Here is a 17,719-nt window from a genome sequence, read left to right on the forward strand (position 1 = left end):
TTTCCTGCAAATTTTCCAAATTTTTCCGTTAAGGATGCGAAGTTGTACAGATATTGTAAAAGTAAATACAACCTTTTGAACGAGTTTGACTGGAAGGAGGTAGTTAGGAAGGGAGATAGGCAGGCTATTTTAAAAGAGAACCACTGTGACCCTACCGCAGCACATTTTGGCGTTTTTAAAACCCATAGGAGATTGTGTCTTCGTTACTTTTGGCCGGGGATGCACAAAGACGTTGTCGAGTTTGTTAAGTCCTGTGACAGCTGTGCAGCTTACAAGCACTCCACTAAAGGCACAGCTGGTTTGATGGGTCAGCCCAAAGTTTGCCATAGGCCTTTTCAAGTTCTCTCTGTAGATTTAGTTGGTCCTTTGCCTCGCTCAAATTCCGGATTCACATTTTTGTTGGTTGTTACCTGTTGTTTCTCTAAATACACATTTTTGTTCCCACTTCGGCGTGCTACCAGTGCGTTAGTAGCTAGACATTTTGAAAACAATATCATTCTGGTTCATGGGGTTCCAGAAACCGTAATTGCAGATAACGGTGTGCAGTTTACGGGATCTGAATTCCGAGCCATGATTCAACGCTATAATATTCCTAACTTGCACTACACGCCACGCTACACGCCGCAAGTTAATTTGGTAGAGAGATTTAATAAAACAGTCATGGTAGCAGTTTCATCCTATGTAAAGGATAACCATAGATCCTGGGACCAAAATCTCTGCAAAATTCAATTTGCCATAAATAGTGCCATTAATGAAAGTACTAATTTTTCACCATTTTTCTTAGTTCATGCCAGAGAGCCAGTAATTAATGGTAAATTTTACAGAGATTCCGACAAGGCTTATGAACCTGGTATGCCACGAGAAGAGTATGCGGGAGAATTTGGTCACATGGCTAACATTTTCGAAGAGGTGAGAGGACATTTGTTAAAGGCTCACGCTACCAATTCCAAGTATTATAACTTGAGGAGGCGGCCAGCCAAGTTTAAAGAGGGAGATTTTGTTTGGAAGCGTACTTTTGTGCAAAGCGACGCCAGTAAATTTAAAATGGCGAAGCTGGCACCTAAATACGAAAAGTGCAGGGTAAAGAAGGTACTCTCACCCTTGGTGTACGAGTTAGAACGACTTGATGGTCAGGGTATAGGTACCTGGCACATCAAGGATTTTAAAACTTAGTTCTAACTCGGGTTTTGGTCGTTAAGTTGTTTAGTTTTGGGGTGTTGAGTAGGTTGGGTTGTTGAGAAAATTTTGGGGTGTTGAGTAAAATCGGTCGTGAGTAGAGTTTGGGTTGTTGCGGTGATGTAGATATGTCAGTGGTTATTTTCAAAGTGTCAACACAGGTTATGTAGTTGTACACCGAAAGGTTGCTAGGAAATGATGAACAAGTTTATTGATTCATTATTGGTAAGATTGCTGTTGTATGTGTGTATATGTATAAGAGAGTATGAAAGGAAGCTTGTATGCATGATGTATGTTAGGAGATTTTTAGCTGAGAAGAGTATGACTGTGAAGAAAATAACAAGATAACGATGACTGCCTACTCACTGTTGTTGAATTGAATATAATTTTGTAACTAATAGGAATTCAATTTATCTTTTCTTGGCCAGTAATTTTGTGGCAAAGTTTCGGGATTGGATGTTTCCATTTTGAACAATTTATGGCTGAGTTGGTTGCTAGGTCTTTAAGTTAACATTTTGGGAAACTTAAGACTGTTTAGCTATTGGAAATTTTAGGTGGTGATTTTGGAACCTTGACGGATATTTTGAAAGTTAGGTAGAGGATTTATTTAGTATTGTGGTGGATGTTATGGAAGTGTTAAGTGGAGGTTTTGAGTTTTTGGTGGTTAGTTGGAAGATTTGTAGCTGGATGTTTGTAAGTTTTTCTTACGGCTATTATTTGAGAGTTTTTTTTCGTAGTCTGGAGATTTTGCTGTTTGGAAGTTGAGTGGTTGTTGGAAAGTTTCTGGTTAGTGTAGATAGGTGGATTGGTTTGGTTGGATACTGTTTAGTGTTTTTTTTTCATGGTTGGTTTTATAACATCTTCGCCCGGACTGGCAGACATTGGTTGCAAGTGATGTGTCCTGGCTTGCTGGAATTTTTTGGAATGGATAGTTACTGGAATGGAAAGGTTTAGATTTAGTTAGGAATATTCCTATATTTTACTAGGAATTTTCTGTTAAGTTTGTTAAATTTTATTTAACGGTAGAAATTCCGTCCTGATTTTGTTTGGTTTCTGTTGTTTTCCCAGGTGATCGGAGTAGGTTACCTGTTATCTTAGATTAGAGATAAGATTTTGGGTAAATATTTTAGACTTGTTCTAGGAGTAAGTCGCTGGGACAGCGACAGGTTCACATCTATGTGAACCTTTCCCTTGGAGAGGGGGTATTGTAACGTTGCGTTTTCGCATTTAAAATTTAAATTTCGCGGCACTATGACAAGTGTCATATTTCAAACTTTCGCGCGCTTCGTCTTAACATTTTGTGGTTCCCGTGACGTGAATTGGTGAGCCACTTATTGTCCTTCGTCCTTAAATCATTTCAAGTGTAGCCAGTAAATAAAACATATTTTCCATTGGTAGTTTATGGTCTGTCAGACCGAACACTTTATTCACCCAAGTTTTGCGTTTCCCTTTCTTAAATATCGTTTCAGGTTTAGAAAAAATAATCCTAGACTCCATTTCACATATTTTATATTCTAAAAAGAACATTTCTTAAATTTTGTACGTTGGCCAAAATGGTAAGATTCCGGGTTGACTGACAGAGCTGTCACTGGAAATGCTCTGGCAACACTCGTTTTTTCGATTTGCGAGCCGAAGCGACGCGGACGCAAGAACACATTTTCCATTTTTTCTATAAAGACTGTCTTTTCTCATTTCCACTTTTTCAAGTTAAATCTTATTTAATGTCGACAACAAACCCATAAATCGGCGATGGAAGATCGACGGGTTGGCGGGTCCAGCACATACATTTTTTTATGCACGATTTCCACGTGTTTGCGGGTATGGCATTCATGTTCCACAAGGTTTTACTGGAGGGGATTTTACTGATGTTTTACTGAGGTTTTAACTGAAATTTAACTGCAAGATTTAACAGTATTTTAACTGGATCTAACCGGAATTCTCGGGTTTTCTTCCTCGGGGTTTTATCCCGCATCCCTTCATCTCAACATCATCATTCTTCATGAGAAGAAGACAGACGCATGATCCAAGCATGAAGGCAAACGCTTAGCTCCGGGGCATCACATCGTGGCGGCAGTGGCAGAACAACGAGGCTCCCGAGATCACCGCCGGAGGAAACCGGAGGGAGTACCCGGCGTGGGGCCACGCCCTGTCCCATGAGGTGGGCCCAAATGTTTATTTTCTCTTGAGATGAAAATTTAAATTAGTCGTAATTTTACACAAATGGTGGTATAACGTTATTAGGGAATCTGATTACACATAACATTTAAGTTAGTTTAACTTCCTACCTGTAGCGAGAACCGACCCTGATGTAAACTATAGTTTAAATGCTCGGCTTTTGAATATCACAACTTCGGTGTATGTGTGCCTCTGACGATTCCAGAAAAATAAATCTGAAATATTTACCCAGGTCTGATTTTTTATTTATTTTTCCCAATTTTCCTGATAATACAATTTTCCACAGATTTTCTTCCTTTTCACATTTTCTTTGTGACCCCACTAATTTACCCCGTTTTCAGTGAGGTTGCATTGCGAACACAATATGTTAGTTTAAAAAAAATGCACCACACTTGTAGTTCAAAATCCAAGCCACTTTGATAATGCCCTAAAACATTTCTAACGCACTCAACCGTCCAATCCAATGTTAGAAAATGAGAAAAGCAAGTAATGTGAAAGTGAAACGCCGATTCGCCGATTCGCTATCGTCAAGAAAATAGATCAAATTGAAATAACGATGCAAATTCATGCACGATAATAAAAAAGGTATCACGGTTAGCCAAATTAATTAATAACGGTTTTTCCACGCGACCGGATCCTTTGAAATTTACAAAATTCAATTTTCCTACGCGGCAAATGTCAAGTAGACCTACGCCCACACTTCTAAGTCGGCTGGCAACACACAAAAGGCATAGACAATTTAAAAACCTACGGCTCTCGAATTCCACCCGCGCTTCATTATTGAAATTCGAAACAAATTAAAAATGACGTTTCCGTGTTTGCGCGGGGAATTTTAAATTTGGTAATTTTAATTTTCAAAAAAATGAATTATGAAAATTCTTTGATGCGAATCGGGATTATTCGATAAAATATTCGATTTCGACTTTTTCAATTTATCGTCCCTTTTATCGAGGGAAATGATCGGTGTAAGCTCCCCGCGAGTTATCTTCATCAAACTTATAATACTCAAATATATTTTCAGATTTCGTCTAAGCAATGAAATATTGGAAAGCTTTTGCATAGTCACCATAAATAAATTATAAATTAAATTTATCTTCGTCGTATCCTTAGAACTCGTAATAGATCACAAAAATAAACACTTATTATGAATCGCAGTACCTACTTATTGGTTTTTATCGCTTGTAAACCTGTCCTTCAAGAATCTACGGTATTACCTGATAACAAATACAAATACAAAATACAAATACAAATATTTATTCATATAACATTGAATATAAAACAAACTTAAGGTGGTAGGACTTTGTGCAAGGTCCGCCCGGATTGCTACCACCATCTTGCTCGCTAATCCTGCCGTGAAGACTTATTATTTATTCGTAGCGTGAAGCAGCAGTGCTTGCACTGTTCTGTTTCTGCGCGGAGAGTAAGACAGCCGGTGAAATTACTGGCACTTGAGGTATCCCATCTTAGGCCTCTAGGCTGGCAACGCATCTGCAATACCCCTGGTGTTGCAGATGTTTATCGGCGGTGGTGATCTCTTACCATCAGGAGACCCACTTGCTCATTTACCATCAAGTGTAATAAAAAAAAACATAGTTACTAATGTAAATAATGAATGTAATATTTTAGGCGACCTCGGCGAATCGGTTGTCTGTCACTGAACTAGTGAGCTCTATCTTCGGTTCGGTCTCTAATGCGTTCACCATCAAGTGAAATAGACGTCAATCACTGGTCAGAAAAAAAAATTTGTTTCCCTATAACCGTCGACATGCATTTAAAAATTCACCACCAATTATGGTAAGACAAGTCGCATAAAGTTGGTACTAAGGAATAAACTTAAATTTAATTACCCCATATTCATTACCCATTACCCATACGTTACCCGATTACCCCTAATGCCGGGTCATGGCCACTCCATGTTTTCGCGCGCCGATTAGCCACCAATCCTCTTGATTTATTCGATTTTCGAACGTCGCCATTTTGGGTCACGTGCGCCGCGCAAATAAGGAGCTGGTGGAACGTACAGGGTGGATGACCTTGTGGCGATTATTTTTAGTTTAGTTTATTTTTGTTAAGTCATTTGTAAAGAGATTTCTCAAGTTTAGTTCGATAATTTCTAATAGTACGCTCACTCTACCTCTGTAATAGTTGGTTTTGAATATTTCTACAGGGACTGTGAATTAATTTTTAAAATAGTAAATAAGTCCCGCGTGGTAGCAAGATCACTTTTTGCATTTTTGCATAATATACCAGCCATGGCCATATATGTGCCAGTGGCCCAAGTAAATTTCTCTTTTTCTGACAACGCACCTGGATATTGTGGGTAAAATCGTTAGTGCCTGCTAATTCGTTTTAAAAAAACCATAGAATCACTCCTACTGTATAATACCATCTAGACACCCGACACCGTAATTGGAGCACTCAATTTGCGCACCACTTCCCGCCGCGCGCCGCCGCGTGCCGCATTCAATTGTCTATGCTATCGCCAAATCGAATGTTTTGTCTGTGGCACTCTGGTACCCCTTTGAATTAAGAAAACAAAGGTTCCCGCGCTTTTCGACTGATAGTGAAGCTGTATAACCGTGGATTAAGACTCATTAAATGCTTGATATGATAAGTTTTTGGTTATTAGATGCTTATTAGGTGTGTGCACGCACCTACGCACACCAGGAGCTTGCTTAATGCCTTATTATGCCGAGTTAAGTACACCTATTTATTAATGCACGAGTGCATTGCAATGCTAATCTATAGTCAACTTATTTGTTATCCTTCGGTTTTTGACGACGATGTTACAGCGATGATCCTACTACCAACCTAATTATTATAAATGCAAAAATCTGTGTGTGTGTGTGTGTGTGTTTGTTGTACCGTCTCTATGAAACGTGTAGACGGAATTTGAAGAAATTTGGTATGCAGATAGAATAGCAGTGCCAACACAGGTTAGTTTTATACTGATATTCCGGGGATCGGATTTGAATGTATTAGCAAAGCCTCAGGTAAAGGCTAACTACACTTGGTTTGAATAAGTATGTAACTAAATGTAAACAAACTTCAGCTGCCAGATTTGGTACATTCAAGGATTTTATTCAATTTACTTATCTATACTTATCTATCATTGACTCATTGTAATACAAACTAAGACTAGTGTATTTCAATACAGAAACGTAAATGTTTAGATAGTTTATAGTGTATGTATAGTGTATGTTTCATTCAACAACATTGATACAGTTAGTATTTCACTAATATTAAGACTATTGTGATACTGATCCAGATAAGCGTTTAGAGACAAGTGTGCAGTAACAGCCCAAAAAGACCAAGGCCTGTGTTAGGGCTAGTTACATAGAAGCGTCATCATTCTGAGAGAGCAATCGATCGCCGCTTTGTGCTTTGGTTAGTGTCAAAAATTTAGTTGAAAAACAAAAAAAAAAAATAATATATTACATTATGTATATCTCATCGTAAAGAAATAATTACATCAATTATAAACTATTTATAAATATAAATTATATGTTAGTTGTTACCAACTTTAGAGGAAAGCCAAATACAGTCAGGGAAATAAATTCTGGTAGAAAGTGTTAAATTCCGAAAAAGAGAAGCCCAAAATAAACTTCTTACTTTGATGTTTAAAACTATTATATCTAAGTGCAAAGGATTATGGTCACATGCAGTACTACGATTTTCAGCACTTCTAACAGCTCCTGCAACTCAACAGACAACTTATCATAGAGCCTGGGTCCAATGTATGAGTTTAATGGGGGAGTTTCAATATTTCAGACACCAATTGACGTTGTTTTGTTTACATTAAGTTAAATACCTATTCACACCAAGTATAGCATTAAAGCTCTATCTATATGGCCAGATTTTTTTTCATAAGGTGCACATAAATTTACCTATGCCGTATTGTCCAACGTTTCTGATGCTCGCGATCGCAATCAAATGACAGTTTTTGTATGCGAAATCTGTCATTTGATTGCGATCGCGAGCATCAGAAACATCATGCAATACGGCTTCTGGTGAAAACGATTGTGATTCCAGTGTAGACAATAATGTTTCTGAATTTCCACAAGTTTTCACAACAATCTCAATGGTCCTTCGTCTCCACAGAACAAAAACGCCACAGACAATAACACTCCCGCGTCATACACCAACACCAAAGGATCGCTGACGCAAATCCAGTATCCAGCCAGCCAGTACCTACAAACTAAAAACGGTCAAGTGCGAGTCGACTCGTGCACCAAGGTTTCCGTAATATACTTACATATAGGTATAAGGTAATAAAACGAAGTTTTTTTCTGGGTAAGTATGTTTCTTAATTCAGTCCCCAAATGATCAAATTTACCAAGTTGAAGTGGCAAGGACATCGCTCGAAGAACATAACAGTTGGGGGGGAAAAAACCTGGATTAGCCAGTAACCGGAAGACGAAGCGCTGGTAGTTTAAAAAAAATGACGTGTAAAAGTGCCCATTGCAGCCTATTTACTGAATAAATCATTTGAATTTTGAATTTGAATTTCGAAGCGTTGGCATGCCCCCTACTAGGTGGACTGGCCACATCGCGAGAGTTACGGGCAACCGATGCAAGTGGCGAGTTGTCGTTGTGTACGTCTTTCGACTGATGATGATGAGGTATTTATGAAACACATTCTATAGAGCTCTACTTCTAAGCAAAATATACGCAATTTTTTATTGGTTACTGACATAGACAGAAAGACATGAAAATTTTAGATTTTCAGATTTCTTTTTATTGGTTGTACTTTGTGCTATAAGAGCCTAGCCTGCGTGCTAAATTTTAAGTTTCTAGCACAACTACTTATAGAAGTACCCCATAAGTTTGATTATTATAGGTAAGGCAATTTGTACCCATAAAACCACAATTTTTATTGACTGTACTTTTGATTGTATTAACTTAGAAGTTTGATTTTGCACAGCCTCAAGGGATTGCAAGTTGCAAGGGATTGAGTAGGTACCTAATATCTACGCTTTCCTAAGAAAATGGGCATCAACTCGACAGACGGACGGAAAGTTAGACAGATGGACAACAGAATGGTTATGTAAGGGTTTCGTTTTTTCTTGTTAAGGTGCAGAACCCTAAAAACGATGCGAGAAAAAAGAGTCTATGGATTAAGGGGCACGCTACATTGCCGATTATAATTCCCGTACGTGAAGAATTGGCATTTTGAAATCTTTTTAACCTTTTTTTAAGACCCAGGTGTGGATCCGCCAAATACTTATTAATTGGTATATCCAAAGATGCAACCCTTAATACACAATAAAGGGTAGCCAGTGGGGGGCAACAGATTTGGTATACGATACTTTTTACACAAAACCCTAGATTTCAACCTTAGATAGTCAATATTCATCAATTAATCCTATACAAATGTAGGATGAAACTAACTACATGGCTGAAACAACTAAGCTATGATGACACGGAGCTATTATTGTACCGAGTTCAATATTAAGTGTACCTAATATGTGGCATATCACACACACACACACACACACGCACGCACGCACACACATCACCGTCATTTAGTGTATTAAATTAAGAATATAAGTAATTTTTATATTGTAATATTTCCTGTATAGACTTATGGAGGAGCGGGGCATCCTAACACAGGTTCACTAAACTAAAAGGAAGTCCCTACCACTAAAGGAAATTGTAGACTAGTTAATAAGGGAAATAAACAATTTTTCATTTTCATTTTTTATTTCACTTTTTATTATTTACAGGATGAATCTAGAGACATGATCAACCCTACACAACTCAGTAAAATAAATATAGGTACATGGCTATTATATCTAATTTTGCGGGATGAAAATTATCCGATGTCCTTCCCCGGGATTCAAGCTATCTATTTATAGAATTTCTTGTAAATCAGTTCAGCGGTTTAGACGTGGTGAGGTTACAAACAAACAAACAGACTTACAGACTTTCGTATTTATGATATTAGTGGAATTATTTTTAGCAAAATTTGTAATGAATATGACTGGACACTGGACATCTGGAATACATAGGCTACTTTGAATATCGATATTCCCACAAGGTGGAAATAAAATCTCAAAATTTTAACTACTACAATTAGCGACAGGTACTATTTTATTTAAGTTTTTACGTTAGTGAAATGTTGGTTCACTAATGTTTCACAAGTAACGTTTAGCAACCTGTTTCATTTCGCAACTTTTCATTTCGCAACTGTTCAATATTTCTGAAACTGTAAATATTTCAGGATTTTTATAAAACTAACCTAACCTAACCTAAAGGATTTTCTACACGATTAGCCCTGAAATAAATTCTGAAATATCTACAGTTTTAGAGTTTGCGAAATGAAAAGTTGCGAAATAAATCAGGTCGCCAAACGTTAGTTGCGAAATGAAAGGATACCGTTGTGTTGTACCTACGATGTAGTTATTGGAAACTCCTATGGCAGGTTGTTTATTAAGCCGTGGTGGCCTAGTGGTTTGACCTATCGCCTCTCAAGCAGAGGGTCGTGGATTCAAATCCCGGCTCGCACCTCTGAGTTTTTCGAAATTCATGTGCGGAATTACATTTGAAATTTACCACAAGCTTTTCGGTGAAGGAAAACATCGTGAGGAAACCTGCACAAACCTGCGAAGCAATTCAATGGTGCGTGTGAAGTTCCCAATCCGCACTGGGCCCGCGTGGGAACTATGGCCCAAGCCCTCTTGTTCTGAGAGGAGGCCTGTGCCCAGCAGTGGGACGTATATAGGCTGGGATGGGAGGTTGTTTATTAAATGCCATTTCTAATGTTTTGCTGCTGGATCTAATGCTTTACGCTTGCGAAGCGGGTAAAGACTAATTAAGTATTAATTACTGCTACGAAACGCTAGCCTAATTAGTACGTAATGAACTGAGTTGGAGGGACTCGTCTTCAGAATCTATGTCTACCTATGTATGTACAGTCGAACAAACTGATTCGTGCACCAGGATGAAACCTTTGCACTACTAATGTCAGGTAGACACCCCATACTTTTGTCAAAGAAATCATGATGAAATTGATTATTAAAATGTTCCACCCTGTTTAGTGCCACCAGAGTCGAGGTCACGCACACAAGAACATGTCATGTAATGACAGCTGGATTTTGAAATTCACTCATTAATTTCATTCATTCTCCTTTTGTGCAATCCTTCATGTAGCTGTGTGTGTAATCATTCACTTCAACTCTCGTGGCACTACCATAGTTTGTTCGACTGTATTTAACAATCGCGTATCGCAAACCCTTTTTTGGATTATCAAAGCAGTTTTTAAAGTTGCGGCGGTCTTGAAGTTTTTAATGTCGGTTGCGTACGACCCCCTCCGTCATTGATATGGGGTACTCACGTACTTAATACTCCATGCCAAGTGCGAGGGGGTTGCACAGTGAGATTTGCGTCCAAAATTCATTTAGTTAGTTATGTCAAAAATGTATCCGTTATATTGGAAGTGGTCATATTAACCTAAATAATGCCTAGTACCTACCTACCCTAAGTACCTACTACAGATGTAGTGCGAAATGGTTTTTCGGGAAAAGTCGGATCGGAATTTTCATAAGTATAGCCTTGGTTTTAAAGCTCTGCGAGCGAGTTCTGTCTGAAGTTTTTATGTTACAAAAAGGAATTTTATAAAACAGGTACGTATACTAATACCGAATTGAGAACTTCCTTTTTTTGGACAATTTTATGCGGTGGTAACTTCAATCGAAACTTGATGGTTATAAATAGGTATTAAAACTTTCAATAAAAAGTATATCAACTGATTTACACTGATCCCTACGCTTCCTGTCCGCCACTAGCATTCCTAAGTTTAGGAAGAACATCCGCTACATTCAAAAATCGAACGCATTAACCGTTCCGCTCGACTAATCCTCAAAGGCTACGAATCCAAACCAATTACAAAAAACCAGCCGAAATAAATAAAAGCAAGGTCTATAAAAAACATAAAGGTCACCTTCCGATCCGCCAGGAAACGTCTACGTCGAAAAAAACACAAAAATATAACCTCATAATTCACAATTAAAAACTGCTACTGGTCATGCCCGAAAGTATACATAATAAATTTCTACCTTAAAAAGGCCTGACTGAAAAGGGCAGGATACTGGCACAAAAGGCGGGACGGGCGAGAGAAAAAAATAAAGTTGTTTATGGTCATTTTACCGCCAACGCGCGGTGTTTAAATTTAGAATTATACTCTAAGAATTCGTTCGGTAGCTGTGTCGGGAGAAAGCTTGTAATATCAGGGATAAATAATAATAATATTTTATTACAATAGGTACGTGTAACTACTTACACCGCAGGAATTTCCATTACGTTTATTATAAAGTCTTTGAGGCTGTGTTGGTGAGTCAACTCACTTTTATCGATTCAAATGTTTTTTTATCAAAATCAAAAACTTAACTAATCGATTTTTGTCATTGACCAGTAGTAAATACCATTACGACTATTAAAAAAAGTGTTTTTTCCATCTTCTTCCCAATGATCTTGCGGTTTCGAGTCCTTATGGTTGTACCAGACCATAAAACACCATTAGGTATCATAATCATCATTATTTCCGGTCGATATCATCATCATTTACGTCCCACAATAACCCAGCTTGGATTGGGAACTTCAACACTTGGGGCTAAAAGACGGGTGACATATCGCTAGATGGCGATAGCATCGTGAGGTTTTTTTGACGTACTATCTTGCTTGCAATTGGCTAATAACTAAATGAGCCAATTGCAAGTAAGACCGTAACGTCAAAAAACCTGACGATACTAACGCCATCTAGCGATATGTCACCCGTCTTTTAGCCCTCATTGCTTCGCATGTTTACACAGAGTGAAATTTTGCATTTATTAAAATCATTGTTATAGATAATATTTAGGATGTTTGTTTACTTTAATCGAAGTTAAATCATAAACTCAATGCATGGAAACTCCAAATTTACTCAGGTGTATGTTGGTGTATCGATGTATATGTACCTCTAGCATTTTCATATTAAATAAATTTGTATAAATGATACAAAAGAGGGCCTACCGCAAAAACAACCGCGCTCTTTAAATGTTAAATTATTACAATAATCTATTTAATCAACTAAGGATATTAAACGGCGACATTTATCGATAAATCGCCAAAGAATAACATTATAAATCCAGATAAACCCCAATTAACAACTATTAGCCATTACAACCTTTTTAGCGCGCCTCATAAATTCTGCTACCGTTTAAAAAAAACGTGGGAACATCTATATTGTCTATGGCCCGCGATATCCTTTGTCCGGCGAAGAATGCAGCAGTTCCGCTCGCTATGAATGAACTTTTTTTTTCGTCGTCGTGTACACAGGTGTATTTGTTGTTCAGCCTATCCATCAAATTGTTTGTTGACGAAGATGTAACTGAATCTTAACTGAGTGTATTTGAGCAACGGATGTTAAAATATGACACGTGGGTTTGCAATGATATCGTTATTATTTTGATTTTACCTACTGTTTCTAAAAATCCGTCGTAGTTCAAGTTTCCACTTATCGAATGTCGGGTGCGTAAGTATTTTAAATGGATGTTCCAGTGGCGGAATATTTTATATGAAGCTATTCACACTTGACCGATACCAATTTTCCATGGAAATAACCGATATCCGCCATGAAACGGATCAGACAGATGGGAAAGTCGATTGAGATATGGCCTAAACTGAAGCCTTTCTAACAGCGGGTCCCTGGTTCGATCCTGGGCTTGCACCTCTGAAGTTTTCGGAATTGTCCTAAGTTACATTCGATATTTATGGTGAGTTGACCTTTAAGGTGCTTCGCAGGTTTCCTCACGATGTTTTCCTTCACCGTAAAGCTCGTGGTAAATTTCAAATGTAATTCCGCACATGAATTTCGAAAACGCAGAGGTGCGAGCCGGGGTTTGAACCCACGACCCTCTGCTTGAGAGCAATTCAATGGTATGTGTGAAGTTCCCAATCCGCACTGGGCCCGCGTGGGAACTACTGCCCAAGCCCTCTCATTCTGAGGGGAGGCCTGCGCCCTGCAGTGGGACGTATATAGGCTGGGATGGATGGACCTTTAAGGTGAAGGAACACATCTCGATTTTTTTTTTTATTCGACTGGATGGCAAACGAGCATGTGGGTCTGATGTTACCTGTACACATACACCTGCGAAGAAATTGAATGGTGTGTGTATGTGTTCCAAACCGAAGTGTGCCTGCATGGGATCTATGCCCAAGCTTCTGAGAGGACGCTCTACAGCGGAACTTCATAAACCGAGGATATCAAGATACTCCTTTGTTGCGTCATAAGGCGGCGCATAACACGAAAGAGCGAGTCAGAGATATTTATCTAACATCTTCGGTGTGGGCTCTCCCTAGGGACCCATTGTTGCGGTTGCATCACACTGTTTTCCGTTGTATCATTATCGATAGAGACATAGAAAGCAATTACAGCCTTAAAGACTACCTAGATTTCTGGCAGTTGAATTGAAATTCCAGGATTCTACTTAATTCCCGTAGGAATTCCCAAAAAATACACCATGGTCTACATTGACGATGATCTAAATTCTAAAAGCAACCGTGCCAAACATGACTCGAAACATAGCGGTTGAGATTTAAAAAAATATCCCGACCCCGTGGGATTATCGAAATAAAAACTGAAGACTTTCATCTATATACGTACCTCATATAGTGTATGTAAAATGTATGTATAATGTATGTAAACTCTTTATTACAATAGAAAAGAAACAAAATACAATTTCACAACCACCAACAATAACAAACAGTTTTAGCCTGAAGGAGTTAGAAACAGAATAGGTACTTACTTACTTACACATATTTGCTCACACACACACCCCCACGAACATAATAGGCACTTACTTACACATTATTTTACTCACACGCACACACACACACATAAACATCACGCCTGTACCTACCTATTCCCAAATGGGGCAGGCCGCACAGATATAGATACATACGAGTATATCTCAAGGCGACCGCGAATCGGAAGACGCAGGATACTCAGGCCTCACACGAGGTTGACCGATGATATCCTGAAAGATGCACATGTTGATCATTGTGTCGTTCTAAGGCAGGGGTTGCCAAACTACGGCCCGCGAGCCCCTTTAATCCGGCCCGCGGAAAGAAAGCGGAAGAGCCCACGGTCCGGCCCGCGATAGAGTTCGATTTTATATAGCTACAAGTAACTAGATTTATAAGACCCTGACGGTAATTGGTCATAATCATAGAACTCTAGACTATTCGACTTGAAAGATTTTAGGACCACCTACTTATATGTATACATAGGTATACACACATACGAACGTTGCAAGTTAAGCTTGTAAATTATAGAGAACAAAATACTCGTAGTGAGAAATAAATTTTCAAAATTACTGCTCTCATAAAAGCTGATATTTGTTACATAATCATCATCATCATCATCAGCCTATAATACTGACAGCCTCCTCTCAGAACAAGAGTTGAGTATGCGGATTGTTACATAATCCTACTAATAAATACGAAAGTTTGTGAACCTGTGTATATGCTGTGTGTTTGTTATTCCTCCACGCTAAATCGACTGGACGTATTTAGATCACATTTACTATGTAGGTAACGGGTACGGGACGTCTGGACATATTATGGACACACATACAGGCTAAGTTTTATCCCGATATTCCTGCTGGGATCCATGTAGAATCCTATAATCTTTAACCACTAAGTCTAAAGACATGGAATTTTGCTCGGGTATTCGCCGTACAATGTAAATGAAGACCATTATGAAGACTATGCACGATGTAACTTTTGGAAGTACCCATGAGAATGTAATAAAAGCCCAGAAGTTTAATTCGACTATCAAATATAATGGTTATGCGTGCGATGCCGCAGGGACAAGCTAGTACTATTATAAGAATGAATTTTCGAACACAATGAAATAAATAGCTGATACTTTTTAAGGACACTTTTTACGTCTAGCGACCGCGTCGCATCGAATTCAGTTAATCACACACCTTGCCTACACGTGTCAATCAATATTGCCAGTGTAACAATGACCGATTCGAAATTAATAAACCGGCATACCGACCCACGTCGCCATAGCCATATCCCACGCGAGGACAATTTTTAAAAGTAAAAAATAAAAGCAAAAAAATAATCCACATCCCCAGAGGATTACACGACAAACGCATTTTAGACCTGGCCACACCGAATCGGGCTTCCAAATTCAAATTTCAAAATATTTATTCCTTTTTTGGACTATATTTTTTTTTCAACTAGCTCATTGTCCGCTTCTTTACTTGCGTGGAAATGATTAGGTATATTTGCAGTAGGTAGGTAGGTACTAACACTTAAAATTATTAATTTTGTTTCCCTGGATGATTTAAACAGCTTAAATTATAGGTACGAAGTTTTGTTTATTTCAACTGATTTTTGTTATGTGAAGTACTCTATAGACAACTTGGCTTAGGTTTAATAATTAAAACAAAATTTCAACATTTATCGAACAATTCAGTTTGCAATGACATTTTGTAACAACAATCATTGACAACGCAATCTAAACAAGCAGCCATTCCTATTTCAAAACTTAAGATTCGATCGAATCAAACAAGCACGCTCGCCACCTGTCTCGATGCGTGTGAATGATCCATAGATCACAGATCTATTTATCGTCGATCAATGATTTAGCAATACTCACAATGGACTACTTGGGAAGCCATGGCTTGACGGGGGTGGACAAGACGGTACAAATACAATAGTGCGTCGTTAGTGACTTGACGAATTATGAATTTTGTTGACGCAATGCGTGTGAAATTTTGTTTGTAAGATTGGTGCTTTGCTTACCCGTGAATATCGATGTGCAGAACCTCAGATCAACAAATGGAATATAAATTTCAGTGCAAGTCGCCTCTTTGGATGCAACAGACAGAAATATGTAATTGGTTAAAGCGATTGTGATTCTGAGTGCAATAGGCCATAATGACCTCAGGGCTTAGGTGTTGACTCTACTTCGTCGACTTTAGCTATAGCATCTCAGGAAGCCATACCGTCCCCTAGAAATAATCCAGATATTTACAGTCTTTTACCGAAAGAGTAGTAAAAACTACCTAAGTAATCTGTCGAGTTACGGTGCATGCATACATTTTACAGCACTCTCGGAAAAACGCTTTATAGAGTCGACTGAAATCAGTAAGTTAATATTGGATTAATATTTGAATTTTTTACTTTTTCCGAACCAAATACCTAAGCTAAGAAATACGATGATGGTTATTTACCAAGACCGCGTTTAAAAGGATTACTCCGATGCAGCCATGACACACGAGACGATGTAAAAAGAAAAATAATTCGAGGATTAGCTGCCAGCGTCAAAGTGTTAAATATCGAACACACGGCGTCTAATTTGACAACGGCCGAACTCGATTCCTGTGCCTAAGAAAAAATAATTTGACAAGTGTGTCGTATCTCTGGTCGGGTTTGACAGTTCGATTTTTAAATCGCGCGCGGCTGACAGCGCCCGATGGCTTAATGTTTGATTGTGTTTTTCAACGAAAATTATGATTAAACTTTAATTACTAATTATGTACCTACTCACAATCGGTGGATTACAAACTCGTTGTGAAACTGAACTTGCAGCGATCAAAGTTGAAACCTTTCGTGCTCTGGACGTTTTGTTGTATCCAACGTCGGGGAAATTGGGAAACTTTACAGAGGGTTTCCTTCATTGTTTGGATGAATTTTAAATTTTTGGCCAAATTTTAAGAATTTTTAGCGTTCTTCAAGTTTCGAGAACTATAAGCGTTTCGTTGATTATCGAAATTGCGTAGGTATCGAAGATTCGAAAGCTCGTAATGTGTACCGGGTAAAAAATTTAATATTTTTCCAAAAATAAATCATATTTTCAATGAAAAATATTTCAGGCCGTTTAATCCTTTGGCAATGAACTGAAGGTCAAGCCCGTTGCTGGACTGAGGTAAAAATAACCCGAGAGTATGTTTTCCCCTAGAAACATTGGCAGAGAGCTACCTCTATTTTATGTTTGACCAGCATAGTCAAAAGAGATTATGCATGTGCTTTTCTAACCAGCCAGTAGTTCACCCGTCAATATAGGTACGTTTGTACAAAACCGCACAGTCACGCCCAAAAAACCTCCATGGTTCCAAATACTTCGCTTTTGATCGAGATACGTGAAATCTTGTCACAAACAATGCCATTATTCTAAAAAAATAAACACTCCAAGCTTCCATTCGATGTTTGAAATTGAAAAAAAAAACGTACGTCACGTCATAGACACGCATGGCATTGCGTTCGATTTTGAAATTGGAGCATTAGGGATGCCCATGGTGTCGAAATTGAAACCATTTAGAGGTAATTCAATTTATCTTTCCCTGTTCGGAAAGTTTAATTTTCCATGGAT

General features: G+C 38.3%; 1 protein-coding gene across 1 annotated transcript in view; it reads right to left on the reverse strand.

Moving 5' to 3' along the window:
• Positions 1–1,113: 1,113 nt before the first annotated feature.
• LOC141434983 (uncharacterized) overlaps positions 1,114–17,719 on the reverse strand; it is a 37,924-nt gene continuing 21,318 nt past the window's right edge. The window contains exon 4 of the mRNA XM_074097478.1: positions 1,114–1,145. Within this exon, the coding sequence (XP_073953579.1) occupies positions 1,114–1,145 (32 nt within the window). The remainder of the gene's footprint in view (positions 1,146–17,719) is intronic.

Source organism: Choristoneura fumiferana, chromosome 14 (genome assembly GCF_025370935.1).
Source record: "Choristoneura fumiferana chromosome 14, NRCan_CFum_1, whole genome shotgun sequence".
NCBI classification, from domain to species: domain Eukaryota; kingdom Metazoa; phylum Arthropoda; class Insecta; order Lepidoptera; family Tortricidae; genus Choristoneura; species Choristoneura fumiferana.